General features: G+C 41.9%; 2 protein-coding genes across 2 annotated transcripts in view; one reads left to right on the top strand and one right to left on the bottom strand.

Annotated features, from left to right (window-relative positions):
• LOC134393014 (acetyl-coenzyme A synthetase 2-like, mitochondrial) overlaps window positions 1-15,191 on the bottom strand; it is a 33,043-nt gene extending 17,852 nt beyond the window's left edge. The window contains exons 1-5 of the mRNA XM_063117851.1: window positions 14,449-15,191; window positions 6,487-6,583; window positions 5,141-5,340; window positions 2,379-2,554; window positions 797-949 (exon numbers count right to left, since the gene is read on the bottom strand). Coding sequence (XP_062973921.1) covers window positions 797-949; window positions 2,379-2,554; window positions 5,141-5,340; window positions 6,487-6,583; window positions 14,449-14,752 — 930 coding nt within the window. The 5' untranslated portion in view covers window positions 14,753-15,191. The remainder of the gene's footprint in view (window positions 1-796; window positions 950-2,378; window positions 2,555-5,140; window positions 5,341-6,486; window positions 6,584-14,448) is intronic.
• The window catches only part of ALDH6A1 (aldehyde dehydrogenase 6 family member A1), a 287,758-nt gene that overhangs the window by 94,435 nt on the left and 168,215 nt on the right, over window positions 1-25,108 (top strand). The window lies entirely within an intron of this gene.

The following is a 25,108-nucleotide window of genomic DNA, read 5'->3' as shown; positions in this document are numbered from 1 at the left end:
TCTTGTGGTTTCCAAAGGAAGCTGAGACTAGGGGCTGAACTACACTTGACAGTGGAAGGTCCATGATCCATGTCCTAGCATCAACATTGTTATTCTTTTTTGTCTTCAGGAAATGCGAGCTCTGGAACTGCACGATATATCACATTAGAAGAGGAGGATGGAGGAAGAGGTGCTTAGCTTAACCTTTTCCCGCTGAGCCATGTTTTGTGGTCAAAATTTTCATTTCCCCCCTTCTTCCAGCTGCTTTGCCACCTGCAAAATGGGGGGGGGGAAACCTACCCAATTTTGATCACAAGAGTGGCCCACAGAGAAAGGGTTAAGTGTTCCCTTCCCCAGCACAGCTCCTGAAATCAAAGCCACCCAAACTTGCATTTACCTAAGAAAAAAAGAACAATCCCCACCCCCAGGAGTTGCCACCACGATAAGCAAAACCCCACGCTTTTGCTGCTGCAGGATGGAAGTAGCTGATCCTGACGCAGCAGCAAAAGTGTGGCATTTCCAGTGGCCAGGCCTGCTCTCTGCCCAGGCAGATGTTGACCTATCAGGGGTCACCATCCACTCGGTCACACCTCCACCATAACTCCGGAGTGAGGACGGATGGTGGATGCCCCATATTCACCTCGCTCCAGAGAAAAAAATTGAGGTAAGTCCCTGACATTTTTGCTTCATAGCTTTGTGGGAAAGCCCAAAATGACTGCAAGTTGGTGGCTGCATCATATAAACAATGCAGCGCCACTGTGCAGCCCCTCTGGGGTTAATAGAGCATATAGACTCCCACTTGGTGCATCTTCTTTACCTTGTGTGTGATAGCAGCAAACAGCAAATAGCCTGCCTGAGAGTGGACCAGTCCTTTGGGTTTTCCAGTGCTTCCTGAAGTATAGAGGAGGAACAGTGCATCTTCACTCTCCAAGGCAACAGGCTCACAAGCCACATCTTCCTTCATCATTTCCTGTTGCAGGAAGCAGAGAATCTCTCTTAGTAGGCTCTCTTCACAGCCCCCACCCATGTCTTTTAGTTCCCGCTGTACCAAGGGCCAAGTTAATAACGAAGCTTAGTGGGACAGTGCCCATCATTCCTACTCCAAATGTGTGGTTTTTTAGAAAAAGAAAGTTTCTTTCTGGTACTCATGGCTGATGAAAATATGACAGTATGTGGGCTGTGCCAGACACAATCTCAAAAGCGCTGAGGGCTGGCCTAGCTCATTGCATGTCTCTCACAACTACTATTTGCAGTGCCCTGGGCTCCTACTCGCCATCTGTCTGCAGCAGAGGCTTCCCCTCAAGGCTAACCACAAGTAGGGAAGGCAATTTTCATTGGGACCATAGTGGGAGAGGAAAGGGTTAAACACGTTGGGCCTGTTCAGACAACATGCTAAGCCATGGTTAGGCTGCTAACCCTTTTGCAGCAAATGGTTAGTGAGCATGATTAACCATGGTTATGTAGCCACCATGATTAGGAATGGTTCACATGACAGGCTAAGCTATAACGTTTAGTTCAAAATGTTTAACCACCATGGCTTAGCCTTAGTGTGTCATCTGAACAGGGTCACTGTAAACCTGATGAAAATTGCCCCCTGCTATTAATCTCTCTCTTTTTTAATTGGCATGATTGGAAGTGACACATTTGGTGTCATGTCTCACTGGATCCTAAAGAACTATCCCTGTTCTTCTCTTCATCTATATTTGTGGAAACCTGTATGTTTCCCTCCATAGGCCAAATGGCAGGGTGTTTTTTGTCCCCCCCCCCCCCCGGTGAGTGATTTTAATCAGGAAATTGATTTAAATTGGTTAAATCCCCCCCAGGTCCTAATCTACTGCCCTTAACACTTTTTTTAAAAAAAATCACCGGTGACTAATCATAGGTATCCCACATCCCCCTTTATGCCATCGTAACTGATATAATGTTCAGCAGTGGTAGATTCAAAAAGCATGGTTTGAAGCTGGAGACAAGCATTGTGATCACACACTCCTCCCTCGCCCTTCACTCTCCTTCCTTCACACATTAACTTTGGTGTGAAGATCTTGACTTGCATTAAGCCAGAATTCTCTGTTATGTCTGAAATGCGCAACTGGCATAATATCAGTTAACAAACCAGGATAATAAGCCAGGATCCTGGCTTGTTATCCTGGTTTGTTAAATGATATTAAGCCAAAGTTTCTCAATTCAAACATAATAGGAGACTGTGGCTTAATATAAGGCAGGGTCTTTGCACTAAAGTTGGAATGTAATGAGATGAAGGATATGGGGAACACACATGGCCATGGTGCTCATCCATGGCTTCATAAACCATGATTTACAAAGCTAATGACAAAGTTCTGAAGCCAGCCTATAAAGGGCGTATTGGATCTCTTTCCCTACTATAGGGACATTGTTCTCACCTCCTCCAGTGGTATATCCAGGCCTGACATGGGAACCTTCTCATCTGTTCTCATTGAAACAAAAACTCGCTTCACATCTGGACACAATTTTACAGCCTGATCCACTGTCTGCTTTAGTTCCACAACCTTGCCCCCTCGCATGCCTTGGTTTACTGTGATCACTGTTTCTGACTGAGCTGGAGAAGGCGAAAGAAAATAAATTGAATGCAACCGATTATACCCTTTCCCCTCAGCCCAGCTACCTCTCTCTACTTCATATATTGGAGTTAAAATCCTTCTTCTGGTAAATCCGTTCGCAATCAGGGGTAGAGATTCCTTTACAAAAGTGGCTTTTGTTATAAAAGAAGATGGATTCACGCCGTTTTGTGAATAGCTTGTCTGCCATTGGAGAGCTTGCCTTCCAAACAAGGCCCAAGCATTATTTTGGGGGCCTACGACAAACATGTGACAGGAGTTAACACCCTACAGACAAATTAGCTAGGCCCCCATCTAACTGTTCTTGCCATATAGTAGAGCAACTGCAATTTTTGATGAGGGCTAATGTACTGAAATTTCTTTCAACTTTTGCCACAGTCACTGGACATGTGCAAAAAATTCATAGGCCTACGCACACTTCACTGAAAATTAGTTGCAGTTATTCTTTATAAATCTCATTTAAGAAGAAAAGTGGGGGTAGTTCATACCTTTGTCCAAAATAGACCTGGCAGTATGGAGCGCGTGTACTAAACATGGAACTCATGTATATTTGGGCCTATAAAACCTAGCAGCACTGGCTCCCACTGTCCTGGGATCAATGTCCCTGATTAAGGTGGGGCTTTGTCTGTCCTCCCTCCCTCCTGCCTATGCACATGGAGCTCTGGGACTTGATAGTTTTGGAGATAGCATGTCACATAAGGAAGCACAAATCTCTTTGACTTTCATGCTATAAGCCCTAGTATTAATATTAGTATTCATATAAAGTCTTCCTCCCCCCCTCCTGAACTCCTGTTCCTTGTGTGTCATGTCTTTATTAGACTGTAAGCCTGAGGGCAGGGACTGTCTTTTTTGCTAAGTGTAAGCCGCTCTGAGAGCCTTTTTTGGCTGAGGAGCGGGGTATAAATATGATAAATAAATACATAAATAAATAAATAAAAATTAACTATAGAAGAATACAATCTCTATTCTAGAAAGAGCCTGGATCACAACTCACTGTTCCAAATGCATCTAGTTCTGCTCTAACATTGCTTCTGATTGGGTCCAGCATACAACTCACAAGTTCTGGACAGTGGGTACATTGATACAGGAAAATACATTCCCATGATCTACAATTTCATTGTAATGATAATGAGGTTGCATCCTGGACCACATGCCACTCCAGATCTCCAAATATACCCCTTTTCTACCCACCCATGCTTGGCCCTGCTTGGCCCTGCTTCCAAAGCAAATAGCAGCTACAGGGAGACTTAATCTGGACTGGGACCCCAGTAGAGCAAATGGTAAAAATCCCCTCCCCGTGCCATGGTCCCAATCCAGACCCTCTTCCATGACAGCGATTCACTTCTACTTTTAAAGAACTATAGGAATAATATCATGTCTAGTTTTGCCCTTACCTGGACCTGTGAGCCATCAGCACACAGAAACATATGCAGAAATAAAGTGGCCAGTTGAGATGTGCAGGTCTGAGACCAAAAGGGAAGGAGGGAAAATGTGTGTAAACAGCAAGCAACTGTCCACCTTTTTTGGGACAAATCATGAAAAGTGTGCCCTTAAGTCAGCCTTCCCCAATCTGGCACTCTCCAGATGTGTTGGGAGTCCAACACATCTGGAGGGTGCTGGGTTGAGGAAGACTGAGTTAAGGCCTTCAACATCTACTGTTCTCTCTAAGGTAGGATCTACACTACTGCTTTAGAACGGTTTATAACAGTAGTGACAACTGTTGAGGCCCAGGACACACTTCATATAAAGTCTTCAAAACGTTTTCAAAGTATCATATCCTGCTTAGTGTCAGAAGTCAGTTTAGGCTAAAAAGGATGATCCAATGGTTTCATTCACACACACATACACACACAGAGAGAAAGAGAGAGAGAGAGAGAGAGAGAGATGGAAAGGAGGACAGGGCTCCCGCATGTTTAACAGTTGGATAGAAAAGGGAATTTCAGCAGGTGTCATTTGTATGCACGCAGCACCTGGTGAAATTCCTTCTTCATCACAACAGTTAAAGCTTCAGGAGCCCTGCTCTCTTTTGTATCTGGCCACTGTAGAGGGCAGGGCTGCTGCATCTTTAACTGTTGTGATGAAGAGGGAATTTCACCAGGTGCTGCATGCATATAAATGATACCTGCTGAAATTCCCTTTTCTATCCAACTGTTAAAGATGCAGGAGCCCTGTCCTCCTTTCCATTTTTGTGAACCGCCCAGAGAGCTTTGGCTATTGGACGAATGTAATAAATAAATAAATATGGTCACCTAATCTAGTCCAGCATTCTGTTCACACAGTGGCCAACCAGTTATCCACAGGAAACCCACAAGCAGGACAGGAGTGCAACAGCACCCTCCCATTCGTGCTCACCAGCATCTGGTGTACATAGCCATATGGCCTCTGATACTGAAGGCAACACATAGCCACCAGGACTAGTAGCCATTGATGACCTTAGTGGTGGAAAAGCTTGAGTGTAATCTCTGCTTTTGTACACTCATTTGGTCAATGAATCTGAATAGAAGAAGGCGGCTAAAAAGAACTTGAAGCAAAGGACAGATGCAACTTGCAAGGGAAGTGACTCTTACCATCTCGAATTCTGTCAGCCAATGCAACAGAACTGAATCCAGCAAATACCACTGCATGTATTGCTCCAATCCGAGCACAGGCCAACATACTTGCCACGGCCATTGGACAGGGGGGCATGTAAATGGTGACTCGGTCGCCCTTCTTCACTCCCTGTCGCTTTAAGGTGTTCCCAAGGCGGCATGTCATCTCCAGCAGTTCCCTGTCCAAAGAAAATGCCTGGGAGTTTTGATATACTCTGATTTATTTTACCACTCACCTCCTCTGAATCATGCTAAAGAAGAACAATAATGATGGACCACAACATTTATGATCCCCAGTGTTCATTCCATTACTTTCATTAACGGTAATTGGAATGGGTAGCAGCGGAGGCTGATGGGGCAGTGAGTCCTCTCTGGGTTTCAGTCTGAGCCAGTCAGAACTCTAAAGGAGCTCTCCAAGGTGCTCAACCCTAGCTCCAAAATGGATTCAGCACTTGGATAGCCCCTTCAGATTTCTGATTGGTTCTGACTGAAACCAAGAGTGGAATCATGAATCCAATAACATAGGAGCCACCAGCCTCCACTGCTGGGAAGGACTTCTGCTTGGGACCTGTGGAAAATGAATGCCAGTCAGGGCAGAGATCACTGGGCTAGATGGAGAATTGATCTGATTCTGTAGAAAGTACCAGCTCATATACTGACATTTCAGCTCCAGAACTTTTCCCTGTCTAGAAAGACAGACTACAAGATTGTGATGTGGAGGCTGGTCCTCTCTCATCTCACACTATTCCCCCGCTCGTGCTCTTCGCTCCTCTGATGCCATGTTTCTCACCTGCCCAAGGGTCTCTACTTCCTTTGCTCGGCTTCGTCCATTTTCTTCTGCTGCCCCTTACGCCTGGAACGCTCTTCCAGAACATTTGAGAACTACAAGTTCAATCGCAGCTTTTAAAGCTCAGCTAAAAACTTTTCTTTTTCCTAAAGCTTTTAAAACTTGATTTTGTTCTGACTTTATACTGCTAGTTTTACCCTACCCTGTGCCTGTTTGGTGCATTCTCTTCCCCTCCTTATTGTTTTATTATGATTTTATTAGAATGTAAGCCTATGCGGCAGGGTCTTGCTATTTACTGTTTTACTCTGTACAGCACCATGTACATTGATGGTGCTATATAAATAAATAAATAAATAAATAAATAATAATAATAATAATAATGGTTGTTGTTGTTTTTAAAGCAAACTTTATGCCATGGAATTAGGATTACAAATTTATTGCACCATGACATTTTCACCAGATTAAGAATAACCACGCATATTAGAAAACTGAGCAGGTGGGCAACTCCTCCTTCCCTTGCAAAAAGATAAGTAATGACCTGTATGTAATTCGTTCCTCTTGGCCAGGCTCATCTTTCTCCCAGATCAGGGCCACTTTATTTGGAGCTTTGTGGACATGTCGATCCAAACAGTTGACTGAAAGAGAATAAGATTCTCCTGATTAAAGGGCTTCTTTAGATTAAGTTGCCTTACCTGGGACTTTGCTTCCTGCTTTTCTTGTGCAATTGTAATGGGCAATTGTTTCTTGTGCAATTGTAATTGTAATTGTATTATGGTTGTCACCTGTCACACTGAAGTGGGAAGAGAATTCCGAAAAATAAAACTAGGATTCAGGTTAAAGACTTTCTGCTGGGACAGATGCAATCCACTGTGCTTCAGGCATCTTATAAAGTGGGCTCTAGTCCACAAAAGCCTATCCTACCATACATCTTTTAGGATGCAATCCTATACCCACTTATCTGGGAGTAAACCCCATTGAACTCAATGGGAGTTACTTCTAAATAGATGTGGTCTTTAAGACAGCAGACTCTGTTGTTTTTGCTGCAACCTCCGCGCACACTCCTCCTCTGGAAATTCTTCAGGTCCATGAAAACATGGACAGGGGAAGAATTTGAAAACAGGTGCAAACTTTGAAAATTTCTTTCACCTGTTGTTCATCAGGAAGATCAAGGATAAAGTTATACACACATAAACCAACCACATCCCTGAAATTAATTACTCATGCCAGTCATCATACAGTATCATATTTTAAATCTGGGAATTTAACAATTTTGGAATTATTTATATTAACTTTTCTGTTTCAAATTCATGTTTGCACAAATCTGCAAGAACAAAGTGGCCATCATTTAGTTACAAAGTCCAAATGCAAAGGTAGCAACCAACAAACTGTACAACCTGAAATCAGATTATGCAAGTCACCTCTAATGTCAATTACACAGAGTAGTATCGATTTGCACAACTGAAATGTTCCATGACTTGAAGTTAATCATTTGCACAGCCCAAAATGAATCAGTTGCCCAACCCTAGTGAATTAATTGCACAGCCCATAGTAAATTAGTAGCACAGCTGGTAATAGGTTAATTGCACAGCCCATAGTATTTTAGTTTCTCATTTTGATCATTCCAACCAGCTGCAGAAACTAAAGCTCAGTGTTGGTAAACCATTGCATTTCAGGGGTGCAGGTTCGGTTTACTAAATACTCGGATGGTTCATTTCTTAATTGTCAGTCTCTCTCTAGCTATTATTAAGGTGATAAGCACTGCTTCCACATTAGTCCACATGTGCTCAAGCCCTTCTCTGAGAGATGCTACAATCAGAAATGAGGCCAGCGGTGACTGAAGAGAGGGACTTCTCAGTGGCAGCACCCTGTTTACGGAAGGTTCTCCTGAGGGAGGCTAAACTGATACCTAGTTTACTGTCTTTTTGGCACCAGGGGAAAAGAATTTTATTTTCCTGGGTTTTTAATTGTTAATTTAATTAATGGGATCAGAAACCTTCTGCAGATGAAAAGAGCCCTTCCATCTGCAGGTTGCAGATTCTGGATCCAATCCATTGTTTTTATTTTTTTCATCCCTTTTTCATCTTATTTAGAGAAAGTATTTAATAATAATTTTGTTAAAAATCCTTGTAGCCACTGACCAGTTTGACTTAGGGAAATTTCTTACTGACCCCAAATACAATAATCAGGTTTGAAACAATATTTCACTCAAAGAAATTCTCCTCTTGTGACTTGCAAAAAGTCTTGGCAAAGAATTTTTAGACATGATGCAAAATGAAGACACTGAAGAAAACATGGCTTGTGTTTGGATTTGTTCAAGATGTTTTCAAGTTATGCCTTTTGACAGACAAGAGCATCTTCTGATTAGCAGCAAGTAACTGCAGATTCAGGAAATCCATTAGCGCAATTTCACCTTTCTGACCAGCAAATACTCAGCCTCATCAGATGAGCATTTTATTGCATGTTCTTTGCTGGGCACTCAGTTTTTTACGGGTCCCTCTCATGACATCGTCTGCATCCCGTTCGCCTCCCGTATCTTCTAGACTTCTTTGTGTGACAAAAAAAAGACCCCAGTAAATCCAAATTATTTTTGAGAAATGGAAGTCGCGGCTATCTCCTGCTGTGGGCAGGAGAAGCAGCGTGATCAAAATGGCTCACTGAATGGCCCATGTGCGCATAGTTTACTTCCTCTTTCGAAAGAGGAAGTAATGAGGGACAAAAGCTTAGGTGGAGAAGCGACAGTAACGAAACATGGTTTTTCCCTTGTGTGATGACTCTCACTGAGGCCTTAGCTAGACCTAAGGTTTATCCCGGGATCGTCCCGGGGTCATTCCTGTTCATGTAAATGACACACAGAATATCCCAGGAGCAGGCAGGGATGATCCCGGGACAGTCCCGGGATAAACCTTAGGTCTAGCTAAGGCCTAACTCATTGGTAACTGCACTTGTGCAAACACCTGAGCTGAGGACCAAACTAAACAGGATGCCATTACTAATTGCATCATTTAAAAAAGAAAGAAAGAAAGAAAAAGTAAATAGGAGGTGCAGGGGGCTCAATCTGAATCAGGACCTGAACAGAGGCAGGGGTCTTATCCCTTTTTCTCTTGTTATAGTCTCAATCCAGACTGGTTGATTGGATTAGATCTAGACTTAGTCATACTTGGAGCAGACCTGCTGAAATGAATGGCCTACTCTAAGTATGCCTAAATCTGGATTCAGCTCATTAGAAGGAAAGCTCAACCGGTGGAAACAGAAGCTCTCCTTAAAAGCAAACAGCAGGTGCAGGGTCCCCAGTTCGGAACAGGACTACAGTGGGGTCAAAGGTTTAAAGCCCCCTGCTACTCCCCTGCTAGGCTGAGTAGTGTCACATCAAACAAGTTTGGAGCCATGTCTCATTTGGCCCCTTAAATACACCAGGGGCTTGTCTTCATGGCGCCACTTTGCCACTTTTTCCTCTTGAAATCCCACGGTATCACTACTGCAGGGTGGGGGCAGAAAATTCCCATGGGACAAGGGAACGCAGGCTTTCCGACACCCATTCAGCTCATTGGGATGGCCCCCTGACCTCTGCCTTGCCTTCCAGCCCTTCCAGCGACCTATCAGTGGTCATCACCCACCGCAGATCGCCCCCAGATTGACACTGAAGTGAGGTCACACGGTGGGAGGACCGTGGTGACCTCCCTTCAAAGAAAAAAGTTGGGGTAAGTCCCTAACTTTTAAAATTTGCAGCTTCAGGGAAAAGCCCCGTGTTGGCTGCAAGATGGTGGCTACATCATATAACTGACGCAGTAAATAAGGCATATAGACAGCCCCTAGATCATTGTGTCACTGAAGTAAATAAAAGGTGTATGATGGCCTTCTCATCTTTCTCAAGAACTTTTTGACTGCACACTTTTGAAATAACTTTCATCTCCTCTTACTGTCTTGGCATGGAGACCCCCTTCTTGCTATGAAATGATCCAGCAATGCATTGTAGAAGGGTTGTTCCAGTCAAGCCATATTCTGGTCTTGAATCTTTGTTATGGGTTTACCTACTTTGATTTTGAACTGCCTACAGTCTTTAGAAATGGAGTTCTTTGTAGTATTCTATCAGTAGGATAGGAGACAACTGCCGTAGTTTACCTAGTCATAAGAGATCTGCTGTGGCATCATGAAATGGAGAGCATAGAAGACGCAAATCGCAACCAGACATATGTATGGCTCTGACAGAAAGCAAAAGGGTTAAAAACCATTTTGAGCCAGCATGGTGTAGTGGCCAAAGTGCTGGACTGGGTGTCGGGAGATCCTGGTTCTAGTCCCCACTCAGCCATAGAAACCCACTGGGTGACTTTGGGCCAATCACAGACTCTCAGCCCAACCTACCTCACAGGGTTGTTGTTGTGAGGATAAAAATGGAGAGGAGGAGGATTATGTACACTGCCTTGGGTTCCTTGGAGGAAAAATAGTGGGATATAACTACAACAATAAAAACATAAAAAAATAGAAGGTCACTAAAAAGGCAGAGCAATCTTTGTATTCAGTGATCACTTTCTTGATTACAGATCAAGATTACAAATTCCTGGAGGAGAAGGCTATCGATGCCTACTAGTCTTGATGGGTATATGCTACCTCCAGTATCAGAGGCAGTATGCTTTGCTGGGGAATTTGGGCAGGATAGTGCTGTTGCACCAATGTCCTTCTTTCTGTTCCTGGTTGACAGCTGGGGCTCTTCCACCGTCGTACTGAGGGCGCTTCTATGCGCCCCCAGTGCGATCCCAAAGCGATCGTGTACTTGCCTGTTCGAAGAGATGAGGAAGCGGCGTCCTTGCCGCCGCCGCCGCCGCCCACCTACCTCCTCGCCGGCTGGGACAGAGAGCTCGGCGGAAGTATGACATGTGGAATCCCCCCTGGTCAGCCACTGTCTGAATAGAATGCTGGACTAGATGGACCCTTGGTCTGATCCAGCATGGCTCTTCTTATGTTATTATGTTGTTATCAGGGAAGGAATCATCAAAAAAGAAAAGAAAAAAGTCAACTTGATTTTATTTTTAATGCTTGACATAATCTGATATGTCAAGTGAAATTATTTGTCCATTTGTCCTCTGAATTTCAGAGTTCCCTCTCATGCTGCAGTTATGGCAGCCATTAAAAACACCATCCACTAATTTCTCACTCGTTCAAAGTATGCCAAAGTCCAGCATCTTCACATCTTTTTCCAAGAACATTTATTATTATTATTTTAATTATTGCTGTATTGATTCCACCAGTAGGACCCTCCCGTCAGCAGAGTTCCACTCAGAATGTTCTCGCTGGCTGATAGGGGGGAGGAGACTAACTTTAGCAAGTCCCCCCTCCCTTTGCAGTCCCCACCATCACCCTCCAGAGAAGATTTTCAGGGCCATGGGGGGCTACAAGAGAGTGGGGAATCAGTGGGCACCTCCTCCTTCTCTATTCCAGCAGTGGGATTCCTTTCCTGGTTCAAAAGCCTCCTGCGGGCAGAAGTGTTCCACCTGTTCACAGGAGGCTTATGGTAGGTCTAACCTGCTGTTGCTGTTGTTTTAATATTTTGTTGTTAGTCACTCTGGATTGAAAAAAAGAAAGAAAACCAGGATGTAAAATTTTAAAATAAAATAATGTGAGGTATGGAATTGATCAAGATCTACTCTCAGACATAATGTATAGTGATTATATTTTGATTGGGGTTGTTGCATTTTGACATATATTGCTTTGTAAAATAGAAGTTTGGGTTGAACCATTAAGGTTCAAACTTCTGTATCAAAACTTTATTTTTAAGAGAATATTATTCAGAATACTCATTCAGAAGCTGGACAAGGCCCTACTGTTAGAGTGAGACAGCTGCCTGAGGCAGTTGATTCTGGGTGTCATGAAAGGGCAACAAATGGTTAATTCTTTAATGTTTTGTTTGTTTATTGTATTTTTAATCCCAGGGAAAGATTGTCTGTCTCAAGTGCCAAAAATAACTTGGCCAGCTTTGAGTACTATGTACCTTGATGACTGGGCTGGGGGCATCATTTGCTATTCCATGTAAGGCAATATAATGACTTGGGCTGTCTTGCTGACATGAACCGTCATTGATAACTTTTTATACCAGCTCATTTCTCAGTACTGATGCTTCAACAAAGTATTTATCATCTGACAATCCTGGAGCACAGAGCAAGGTTTGTTTATTGTTGTGTCTGTTAGACTCAGATATGGGGCTTCTTTAAATGAGTGATTTATAGCACACTTGTGACTGGCCACTCACGGATGTTTGCAGGTCATTTTGACAATGCCATGAGCCTCCTGCACGTCTCCCAGTCCTTTTCCTGGTTTTAATGGTTTTTCCATTAAAAAAATAAACCTCAGAAAATCTGACTTTTCTGAAATATATTGGGATTTGTCGGGATTTCCTGTCATGTGCAGTCAAAGTTGCACTATAAAATGCCCACTAGAAGGTGCTATCCCATTGTACTATATGGGCTGGGAGGTTTTAAATTACAGGCTATGTGGTTGCTGCTCTCTTCCCATGTAATTCAGCCCATTTCAAATGCTGAAGAGAAGCAGGAAGCAGAGCGATGACTAAGGAAATGTGATCTCCCCCTGTCTGAAAGTCCCCATGAAGTGGAGGATGAGGATATACTTTTTTACAAACAAAGGGACATGCCGGTGAGGGAAGCTGAACCCTTCATCAACCCTGCCTTGGATTCTTGAACTCCATCGCTTCAGGCTATTTCACTTCTGGTATTGGAGCCAGACTGGGAGAAAAATACCTGGAATGCAGGAAGTAGAGGGTAGCTCAGCAACTTTACTCTATACATCGCTTGTTGTGTAAAAAATTACATGCCCTACCCCCAGCTTTATATCTAAATGGGGGAAATACATCAATGAATTACAAATGTGTTTGTTCAGTCATGTCTACTTTCACCTTTTCAATGACACTGATGTGCTCCTTTAAATATTTTTTTGTCACAGTATATACACATTTTATAGCCCAAGACTTCTAAACTATCTGGATATCCCATAGATATCCTCAAGCAGGGTGACCACATGACCGGATTTGCCCAGATTTTTGATGGCAAATCCGGGAGGGAAAGGGGAAATCCGGATTTTTTCAGAGTAGCTCTAATGGGAATTAACAAAAATGCTTATAACTCTGTCAATTTTTAAGATAAAGACATGAAGCTTGGCACAATGGTAGCTCTTAGGAAGGGCTTTAGTCATACCAAATTTGAAACAGATCTGTTCATCCATTGATTTTTTAGGAAATTTTTAAAAATTGAGGTTTTAAAATTATTATTTTTTAAACCATCATTTTTAAAGATAAAGAGATGAAACTTTGCACTATAAAAGGATTTAGGTAGAGCCTTAGCCACACCAAATTTGAAACAGATCCATTCATCCATTGATTTTTTAGGATTTTTTTAAAAAATGAGGTTTTAAAATTATTATTTTTAAAACTGTCATTTTTAAAGATAAAGAGCTGAAAGTTGGCACCATGATAGCTTTTAGGTAGAGCTTTAGCCATACCAAATTTGAAACAGATCTGGGGCCAGAGGCAAACCCTGTTAACAACAACAGCAGCTTGCAATGAGTGAAGATACAGTCAGAAAAGATATTTGAGGGAAGGGGAGAATGTAACACAGAGACTATAGTAAAAGCTTCAAAGTACAGCAAAACCTACAAAAGTAGGAGTTAATTTGAGATACATTGAATCTCTCACTTGTTCTTTATTTCAGTGATTTTAACATTAAGATGTTATGTAGAACAGATTTGTCTTAAATGTGTGCTGTAAAATCAGACATGTGACCAAGGCTATGTTCGGGTGGGCACGCCCCCTTGGTACTGGGCACGCCCCCTTGGGGGCAACCATGTTGTCCTCCTTTTTGGTTTCCAAAATATGGTCACCCTAGGTTTCATGGTTGATGGAAAACCTATTTGGTTCACCCATGATGAAGACCATTTGAATTAACAGTTGGATTTTATATTTTCAAAAATGGGGGGTCTACAATTGTCTGTGACTTTCTTTTTCCCACTGGTGGTCCTAAGGGGCACTGAAACCTGAAACCATCAGATCACCTGGTAGAACTCAATTTGTATGGCTGCAACCCCTCCTCCATATCCTCTTAAAACTGACCAAGCAGACATCCTGACAGCAATGTCAGGTCAGCCTTCCTTCTTCATTCCATCCCCTGTCAACCTGCCTTTGTTTAACATCTTGCCTGATGAAGAGATCTGGAGATCCTGAAAGCTTGCACATTTTTGGTGGTCTTTGAATCAGCCTAATAAAGGTATTATACTCTATGGATTTTGGAATTTTCTTTTCTTATGTTCAGGGTCTCTTTAGGAAGGATCAGTACATTAATTCATATGGCTATTAAACACTGGTGGGGAGGGTGAATTGAATTTTTATATTGAGGAATAAACAGAGTGAGAAGGAAAAGAATCCTGCATCAAACTATCCCAGGGTGCAAGAGAATTCTCCCCACAAGTAGAGACAAAGGAGAGCAGACTAATTTCCACTTACCTGCTACATTTAGCTTCCCTCCAAGGAACCAGGACACGTCTCCCTGCTGTAAGTTGCAGTTACTAACAGAATGAAAAGGACTTATCCACATAAGCCGGTTTCTCGCTAGTGCTCCCCAGAATGCATCTGTTTGCTCCACGGACACTTGGTACAAGCCTTGGTGGTCCCTTGGTGGTCCAGGAAAAGTGGTGGCTTCTGGCATATATGCAGTCAGCCCCCCGCTGCTCCATGTTCTGGTTTTATATGAAAATTTGCCTCTGGGGGCAATTTTTGGGAAGCAAGTTCTAACAAGCAGCCAAGCCATGATTCTGGAGTATCTTTAACACAAGGCAATCTTCTTCTTGAAGTGTGTAAATCCCTTTTGAGGGGGAAAACACGGTGTTGTACTCCTGGCACTGTGGGATGTGAGCGCATTAGAACCAAACTGTAAATCCACATTCAGACCGAGAGCACACAAGTGTCCCACTCTCTTCCTGAAAAAGCATACACGTATACTGCTCCTCTTCCAGAGAAACATAAGCAAAGGAAATTCAATCCCTTTTAAGGGAGGAGTAGGGGGTGGGATTTAGTAATATCCAACTCGAATAACCTTCATGCTGATCTGAATTTGCTTCTGTACAGAAGTCAAATTTGAATGGTACTTGTGTGCATAGCCACGTTCTATCCAGACCGGACTGTTCTGGCTCACACTCTTTCTATGCATTCTTCTTCTTCTATTCATGGTTAGAGGCTCAGTGACTACTTCTGTCCTCTGCAACAGGCATAGACTCACAGGAGCACAACACAAAGTTAATCTGTTCATAAAGTATGGCATGCATTGGGTCATGGGATGGGTAGATTGCAATGTGTCAATTCATGATAAAAGGAAGAGGTGGCATTTTCCCCCAGCACATTTATTACACACATGTATTTGCTTTTCCATTGCAGTCCGGCACATAGTATACCTGACGAAATGCTTTTCACAGTGTGTTCCTCTAGGAAATGCTGCCATTCCTTTGAAGCTTATCAGTGTTTTCTCCATGACAAGATCAATAGTTCCCCTGAAAGACAATTTGCATTCTACCTCCAGCAAAACTCCCCTACAGTGTGTGAGGTGTTTTTTCTGGATCAGAAAATCTCTGGGGCAAGCAGAGAACAATGAGGCTCAGCAGGCTTGGCCAGTGCCCCACACGAATTGAACATTTGCCCTAGAACACTCCCTGGGTTTAATTTGATTGATTTGTTTTTAGCTGTGTACATTTATTGTTTTATATTGTATGATTTTATCTGTACGCCATCCTGAGATCCCAGTGATATAGGGCGGGATACAAATGTTTTAAATAAATAAATAATAGGATTCCTTGCATTGTACAGAAGCTCCATGGCAGGTGTGCTAGGCAAGCCCTTGTGGAAAGGGTTCCCCAGATATCGAAAGTCTGAAAATCACCACTCTTAGGGCTCCATTAGATGAGCGTTTTATTGCACGCTTGTTACTGGGCACTCACGGATTTTTGCAGGTCCCTCTCACACCCCAGTAAATCCAATTTAAAATAAAGGTGGAAGTTGCTGCTATCTCCCGCTGTGTGCAGGAGAAGCAGCCAGATCAAAACAGCCCCCAGAATGGGCCACCTGCACATTGTTTACTTCCTCTTTCAAAAGAGGAAGTAAGGAGGGACAAACGCGTGGGCGGAGAAGCAACAGTGCAACAGGGGAAACATGATTTTCCCCTGTGTGATGATGCACTTAGCTGTAAAAAACAACAACAGTGAGTATTTTTGCTACAGGCTTTGCCCTTTTATTTTTTGTGCTCCCACACCCTGATTCCACCATCACAGTACCCTTAAAGTGTTCTGGGACTTGCACTGCTAAGAGCAGGTTTGGACAGCAACATGGAGACTGGGGAGCTGGCACCCAGCTGTGTTCAGCTGTTTGTCATTGCAATAATATTTATTAAAGGTAGTTTAGCAGGATTCAGAAATAACAGTTTACATATATTTTCTTAGGAAATGTTTAGTTTTGCCAAAAACAGCTTTTCTGTCCATTTAAATTTCATTTTATTGTAATTATCATTATCTTTAACATTATTATAATATAGAAGTAAGACCTACTGTGGCAAATGATATGCTGATTTTGCCAACACACCTTTTCATAATAAAAAGAGAGCTTTTACATTTTAATTTCATTTTTTAAAATGCTGTTCTTCCTATGCTCTGTGAGCTGCAAAATCAGATCCAGTTATGCCATGTTTCCATAGCTCCTCCTCACACCTCCAGATGACCTACACACACGTTGAGAACCTACCGAAGAAATCTCTATATTTTAAATATTTTTGTCCTAGACTCTTTTTTAAAGATTCTGCTCTACTCTCATTTTCTGTTGTTGGGACTTTTTTAAAGTGTTCCAAATGATTCTTATAGTTTTTTCTTTTAATTTTAACATTTAAATATTTTTACAACTTTTAATTGCAAGTCGCCTTGGGGGCGCTATTTGGGGCAAAAGGCGTTTCACAGATTTATACATAATAAATAAATAAATAAATAAATAAATATCAAACGTAATCGCTGAATACATTTAGTACTTGAGCATAAGATGTCCTCCAGTAGTCAAATCCTCACTCTGGTGTCTTCCCTTGATTCCCAGATGGCCTCAGGCAGCTTCTTGTTTGCAGTTTGTTTTGCAAGTGCCAAGCCAGCCCAACCAGTTTCTGTTCAACTGCGTGTATCAGGCATGCTCTGTAAAGACCCACCACTGCTTTTAGCTGGACAAGGACAAATGAACAAACCCTAGGACATTTGTGAGATCTAAAATAGAGGGCCTGTACCTTCTGTAGCTGTACAAGAAGCTGACGTTTGGTAAACAAGTATTCTCTTATGGATTGCAGACACAGAATTCTTTCTATTAAAACATTTCCCTGCAATGCCAGATATTAAGGATCAGGTGTTAGCAAGCTAAGAAAATTCTGTGGCACAGGGGTCCATCACACCTACTTCCCCACCCCCACCCCCACCGCAGGTATGTTCTATGGTTTTTACGTCCATTTCATTAGTGCGACAAGCGCTGGTCCCTTTCACGTGCCTCCCTGGTATTGTCATTGTAGCGGCGAAATTTCTTTTCACTTGTTTGCTCTTCTGCTATTGCACCCACCCCACCTCGTCCCCTTCTTTCCCCTCCAGTTCATTGGTTCTTGTGGCTGATGGGCATTGTAATGGGCGTGGGCACCTTCTCCCCACCAGCACTCTGGTTTTGTTGTCTAGTGATTTAGTGTTTCATCGGCTGGGTGCTGTTTTTGCCTTTAGAGGTGAGATTATGCTCCCTTCTGCACAGGGTCTGGAGGAGAACCACCCCTGCCCTCCTTTTTTATCAGCATGACCACCCTTCAATGCACACGCCCCCAAGAAGGGATGTTCTGCGACATAATGTGAGGACAGCAACACACAGGGCCAGAAAGGCAGTTTTATCCCATGTGGAGAAAAAAATACCGCACTTCCAAGCCGCAGAAAAGTACGGAAAATGGAGCGGAAGATGCAAGATGACTGCAGGACAGGGACAACGTTGTGTGAGTATCGCAGGGCAAAACGGTCAAGGCAGGATGAAAGTGTGAAAAAACGCTGGTGTGATCGAGCTCTAAAATGCAAGTATTACGAATTGTCAAAAACCTGTAAAGTTTGCACAGCTAAACAAAACTTGGTTTTAAGCTTCCATATTTTATATTTTGCTCTGTACCTTCTGGTTTAAATTTTTGTGAACTACTCAGTGTTTTGGCAGTATAGAAATGCAATAAATAAATAAAACTATTGTGAACTAGTGTGGGAACAAAGAGAGAATGACCATTACCACCTGTGACACAGTGGTAGTGGCTCTCGGCAACTCTATTACTGCAATTTATTCTTGATTATTTCAGAATCCCGGTTGGCTTTGCCTATGAAATAATGACATGAACTACCTTGCTGGATCAGGCCAAGAATTAATCTAATCCAGCTTTCTTATCCAACAGCATCCAGCCAAATGCCTGTGTGTGCTCACAAGCCAGGCAGGGAGTTTTCCCTTGTTATTTGTCTCCAGCAGCTGATATCTAGAGGTATACTGTCCCTGAAGATGGAAGTTCTGTTTACTTTGTCCGCATTGGAGAAATACTGCCACTTTTTCATAATAAACAGTCACTGTAGTTGCAGGGGCTGGGAGAATGGCGAGGTGACAGAGAAAAGAATTTGAGGGAAAATCCAGAACATGCGTGCGCCATCTGTGGGAACTACCAGCAACTGATATGACCTAAAATATTCTTGCTTGGAACAAAGTAATTTCTAATGGTGTACAATCACTGTGTGTGTGTGTGTGTGTGTGTGTGTGTGTGTGTGTGTGTGTGTACGTACGTGCCTATGTGTATTTCTTTTTTGTAGCTGCACTATTTGGGCAGAATATTTCTGTATTGCTCTCAGAGAGCATGCTAAGGATACTTTTACAAGTAATATTAGGAATTCCTGTGGTTTTCCCAGGCCTACTGCACAGCCAAGAAACGTGCCCCTTGTCATGGAACTGCTGTTTCCCATAGCAACATTGCATAAAAAACAAGCAATTTTCATTCCAGCAACTATGACCGTCATACCTGCTTGCTGTGAGGATGGCACTTAAACTGCAGTTACAGGCAACTAGGCTCCACACCTTAGGTTTTTCCTCTTTATGAGTTGTAGCTATGCTCATATGCATGTTCTTCTGTTCTGTGCACATCTGTGGCCTAATAATGAAAAATCCCTACTTTGCCAGCCCTAGGACCCTTCTACTGAATGGGGGGATGAATGGGATATCACTTATTATGCTTACTACCAATAAATTGCTAAAAGAGGAAAGCACATTTGTGTTAACCTAGCTTTTTCCTTCAAATCCCAATATAAATTTTAGACAATGCCAAAGCAGAGAAGAAGCATCCTTGACTTTGGGATTGTGGCTGTGCTGTAAATGCACACAAATAATTTAAAAGAGCTTAAAATGTCTGTTTGTTTGTTAAAGCCAATGTTACAATCTGTATGGAAAGAGGATCAGTTGTTATCTTTGAAGGGTTGGAGTTAAAGTAACAAATAATGGTCTGCTAGTGACCCCAGCTGGTTAGAACAAAGCAGGCACAGAGAACACACGTAAACCCCTTTTGTGTTTTCCCGCAAGAGAAGTGTAGTCCCCTGGTGGATGCATGCAGTGAAGCAGGGGTGGGTTTTTTTAATTATTATTATTCCAAGGAGAAGGTGCTGGAGTGTGAAACAGAATTGGGAGGAAACCATGAGAACGAGGGACTGGAAAGGAGCCATCTTTTGAAAGAGGAGTTATGGAAAAAAACAAAGCAATGGCCCAGCCCCAACTCACCTTTGTGCAGTAACACAACCCTGCAACAACTTCACAGTTAGATAGTGTGAATGACTGACAGATGAGCCTGCAGTAGTCACAAGCCCGATAGAGCCTGAGGGCCTAATTTAGGGTTGTTACAGTAACTAACATGCTGGACTCAATACACTCTTCATTGTTTGTTTCACCTGTATATTGTGTGTATATATGTTTCACAGTGACTCTTCCCACCCTACTTTTTGTTAAAATAAATCCTGTTATTTGTGTGATCCATGTGAAGGGAAATTAGATAGTAGGGTTACTGAGCTCCCTGTTCAAATATTATTTACCCACTTCTCCCTCCACCCCATCTCCGCCATGTTAGGAAAAATAGAAACTGTAGGCTTGAGGCATTTGGAGGGGCCTTATGAACATCCTCTTCATCCATCTCTCTTCATTTAAGGATCCTGGTCCTATGGAGTCCCTCCACAACAGAGTAGAATGTAGAACTATATTTGCTTTCTTTTCTTTATTTATTTGATAAGATATCCCTGCAGCCGATGGCCTGGCTTATAAGATTCCACTTCCAATTATATTGAACAGTTTACAATGCCGAGAAATGCATATGTTCATTATTTTTAGTTTTACTACCTTGCCTCACCCCATTTGTCATCATCTGAGCAGCAAATATAGACCTAGGACCAAGGACAATGCAGCTTAATTAAATTGTCAGATGGACCAGCCCCTGACCATGCTAGACCAGGGGTGGCAAATCTCTGGAAGATTTGTAGTAGATCAGCAAAGATTTCTAACTCCCAGTTGTTTAACAGTAGCAGCAACAAATTGACAACAACCCACATCCCACCATATACCCGCCATCACATTATATTGCTAAAATGAAGGAGATTAGATTAACTAGAAGTAGACATTTTTGTGAAAGGACTATGACTTCCATTCAGTTCTGATACTCAAAACAAATTCCTGGGTTTAAACTACTGTAATTCAAAAAGTATGTTGTTTACACAAGCCTCTATTTGGTGGATTACTGACTTCTTACAAAAAAAAAAAAACCAAGGTAGATTCCCTAGGCCTGAAGTTCGTTTAACTTTGTATTTTTGTATTGGCCATGCTGTGTGGGGCTGATTGGAGTTGAAGTCCAAAACATCTGGAGGGCAACAGGCTGTGCTAGGCAAATTCCTGAAAGGAATTCTTGATAGGTGCGTATTTATTTAAAACATTTATATCCTGCCCTATATCATTAAGATCTCAGAGCAGCGTACAGATAAAAACATAGGTGTTATGTATAGTACAGTTTTACTATTCACTCCCACTTGATGTCACAAGACCCTAAGAGCTTTATCACACCAGCATTATACTGTGCAATCACTGCGAATTGCGTGCAAAGGACTCCAAAGTTTTCCAGTGCATAATCCGCTTTGACTGTGAAGCACTCCGTGCATCCTGCTTTAATTGTGCTATAAAGCCAAAAGACATGACCTATTTTGCTACTAGTTTTGGAATGAATCATTTGTTGTTTTCTGAGCAGCCACTGGGGGCGCAGGAGCAGGATTTGATACTCTTAAACTTCAAATTAAACAAATGCTTATATCTGTGAAAGTTTTAAAGATGAAGACATCAAAATTGGCACACTAATAGATATTAAGGAGAGCTTTAAGCATACCAAATTTGAATCGGATTGGGTCATCCGTTGATTTTTTATGATTTTTTATGTTTTTTTTTTACATTTCCCCCCTTAAACCCTTTTCCTGGCATGCAAAGGTTCTTAGGAATGCTGCCGCATGGGGTGTGATTTAGCTAGCAACAACAACAATGACAGGTTAGCACTGTAGGGGGTAATTCGAGGGAAACGGGTACATGGGGTGAAGCTACCAATCCTAGCATATTGTTTTCCCATGAAAAGGAAAAATCATACTTGCAACTTTGTTCTCCTTCATCTGCTTATACCCTAATAGGGCCACAAAATAATAATAATAATAATAATAATAATAATAATAATAATAATAATAATAATAATAATAATAGCTGGATTTGTGAAGAAAAAAGCAACTAAAATGATCAAGGACCTGGAGCAACTCCCCTAGGAAGAAAGGTTACATCAGCTGGGATTGTTTAGATTAGGGAAAAGGCAAATAAGGGGAGAGGTGACAGAGATGTACAAAATTGTGCATGGTGTGGAGAAAGTGGATAGGGAGGCCTCTCTCTCTCTCTCTCTCTCTCTCTCATATAATACTAGAACCCATGAAGCTGATTGGTGGGAGATTCAGGACAGATAAAAGGAAGTACTTCTTCACACAGCTATGGAATTCACATCCGCAAGATGTCATGATGGCCACCACTTTGGATGGCTTTAAAAGAGTATTGGGCAAGGCTATCAATGGCTTCTAGTCCTGATGGCTATATGCTACCTCCAATATCAGAAGCAGTATGACTATGTACACCAGTTGCTGTGGAACATGGGCAGAAGGGGGCTGTTGCACTTGTGTCCTGCTTGTGGGTTTTCCTTGGGCAGCTGGTTGGCCACTGTGTGAATAGAATGCTGGACTAGACGGTGCCTTAGAATCATAGAATCATAAAGTTGGAAGGAGCCTATAAACCCATTGAGTCCAACCCCTGCTCAATGCAGGAATCCACCTTAAAGCATACCTGACAGATGGTTGTCCAGCTGCCTCTTGAATGCCTTGGACTGATCCAGCATGGCTCTTCTATTATTCATATGGTTTCTTGCCTCTGAATCATTGGATGTTTTAGAATTGAGAGGATTTTAAAAATCCACATCTCTGGTTTGTATATAACAAAAAGATACCAATAAAAGCTTAATGCAAAGACAAAAGCCCATCCTTTGCACTCTGTAATCTGAGTATTGTCCAATACAGTCCCAGTCAAAAGGTACTTCAATTAATGCAAAGAGCACTTCAAATGATTGTGTTGAAACAATGCATGCTTTTTCTTAATTCTCAACTCCTCATTATTATACAAGGAACAGAATTCATTGTTGATCCACAGCCACTTCTGGTTAAAGAGTTTCCTACAGAGCTATAGACATTATTTATGCCTAGTACACAATTGATACCACCAAAAAAAGGGCTACCGTAATCAGTGCAAAATATATGAATGAATTAAATTCAAAGTGTAACTATAGGGTAGTATCTAATTGTGCCCCAGTGCTAATGACATTGCAGTAGTGTGCACCAAATACAATGATTCCCCACCCCGTCAGAAGCAGGAAATATGTGTTCAGAGAGAGTGGTAACAGGATTTAGTGGCCTGTTGTTATAGTTATTATTGCTATTGTTGTTCCTCCTGATTTTATTGTTGGTTTTATTGTTTTAATTGATGTTTTATTGCTTTTAATAGTTGTAATATTTTATTGCTCTTAATGTTTTATGTATTTTATTGTTGTAAGCCGCCTTGTGAGGGCTTCTGCCCTGAAAGGCGGCCAAGAAATGTTTTAAATAAATAAATTTTTAAAAACCATTTTGGAAAGACAAGGGCCTATCAGACCACCATCCACCCCTCCTCAAATTGACCCTCCTGTAAAATTAGTTGATGATCTGGCTAATAAAGGGGTGGGGGAAATGCAGCCTTGCAACATAAGCCAAAATCTTTGAACTTTCAACCTTTCCCCTGTATTTTTGTGTTTGTTGTTATTTTTAGCACAGAAGTGATGGTTTGTAAATCTGTTCCTGGTGCCTTCTTCCTCAAAGTTTGACAACACTGGTTGAGTTTAACTTGCATATTATATACAGTGTTTTGTTGCCAAAGCAAAATCCCTTTACCCAAATCTTCTAACCAAATAGTTAATGATGCTTTAAGAACCCAGTTATTTAGATCATACAGTGAATACCTACCTGAAATGAAGGATACCAGATTGAGAATATGGTACATATTTATAACTTCCCCAAGGTTTTTGTACTTCATACCTTCATTGTTTTTATATTTCTCTGCTTCTCTTAGAAAGTTTTACTCCCAGCTTTGCATGCAGCCCCATCTCAGAACATCTGCAGTCTAAACTGTGTATTCATAGTACAAACATATCAACAGAACTTGGTCATTCATTTTTCATCTGGAAAACTTAGGTGCACTACAGCGTGGGTTTTGCCCATCTTTAGTTCAGTTTTATTCTGATTTATATCTTTACAGAAAATGGCACAAAAATCACAGGTTTCAAATGACTGGTTGTTACAACTTTGTATCTTAAACACCTCAAATACCAACTTTTCTCACCATATGTACATTATTTACACACTGTGGGCTATAATCTAACACGCCAAAGAACTGGGGGACATCGAAAGGGATTATGTGGGCAGGGAAGATCAATCATAAACAAATAAAACAGCAACTTCAGGTAAAAAGAGCTTGTTGGAAAGAAGGACAGGAAAGGGAACAATGTACTTGCTGTCCAGGGGCCTTCATAGAAGAAGAAGAATAGGAGACCCATGTTACTATGGAACGGAGGTGATTTCTTATGACAGTGTGCATGACTTCATGTTAGTGTCTGTGAATTAACTGCTTATCAAAGTGACTGGTTTACTCTTGGACACCAAGCTATCCATAAGTGCTTTATTTCATGTAACTTATATTGAACAAGTTGTTCAGCTAATATTTTAACTGCACATTTCTAAGATAGGTGAAATGCACACAAGCAGCCTGCTTTATATAGGCCATCCACCATTATTTAATGACTGCAGCATCAAGTGATGATGTGCCCACGTGAATGAGTGATCACTGATGATCAAACACCACTGACAGAACTTCCATATCACCTTAAACACAATGCATTATAATGAAGTCAGTTCACACGTTCATCTGAAAGTCAAATGCTGACCTAAGGACGGCCCTAAGACTTGTCGGGTGCTTCCAAATGGAGGGTTCCTAGTGCTACCAATCAAGAACCGTTGTGCAACTATTCAGTCTTTACTTCCTCAACAGAAGAAAAAAAGATTAAGAAGCAGTGGAAAGCACAGGAGGGCTACAAATGTAAAATAATGTAATCGGACCCCCCCTGTCAAATTCCATGAATGAGGCAGTGTGATTGCACAATAAAAGACTTCTCTGGAAACACCTTTATGCTTTTAAAACACAAGTGGAAAATGTAAGCTCCCTCCCCAGAAATGCAGCTATCAGGGGATGGCTATTATTTCCATTTCTTGACTTCCCTTTGAGAACCATGAACCAACTATCCAGACTCCAGAGCACCAACTTGGTTTAATCTGAGCCAAGGTTCACAAGGATTCTGAGTACCAGGCATTCTGAATACCCTGTAATATAAATAACGGAGTGTATGCAGAGTGCCTTTCCCTCATCATTAACTAACCCTGCAAGATCCTATGCAGCCACGATTGGAAGGAAG

The sequence above is a fragment of the Elgaria multicarinata genome, chromosome 2 (assembly GCF_023053635.1).
Source record: "Elgaria multicarinata webbii isolate HBS135686 ecotype San Diego chromosome 2, rElgMul1.1.pri, whole genome shotgun sequence".
Lineage (NCBI taxonomy): Eukaryota > Metazoa > Chordata > Lepidosauria > Squamata > Anguidae > Elgaria > Elgaria multicarinata.
Note: the sequence above shows the minus strand (reverse complement) of the source record. Positions and strands in the feature narration are given on the sequence as shown.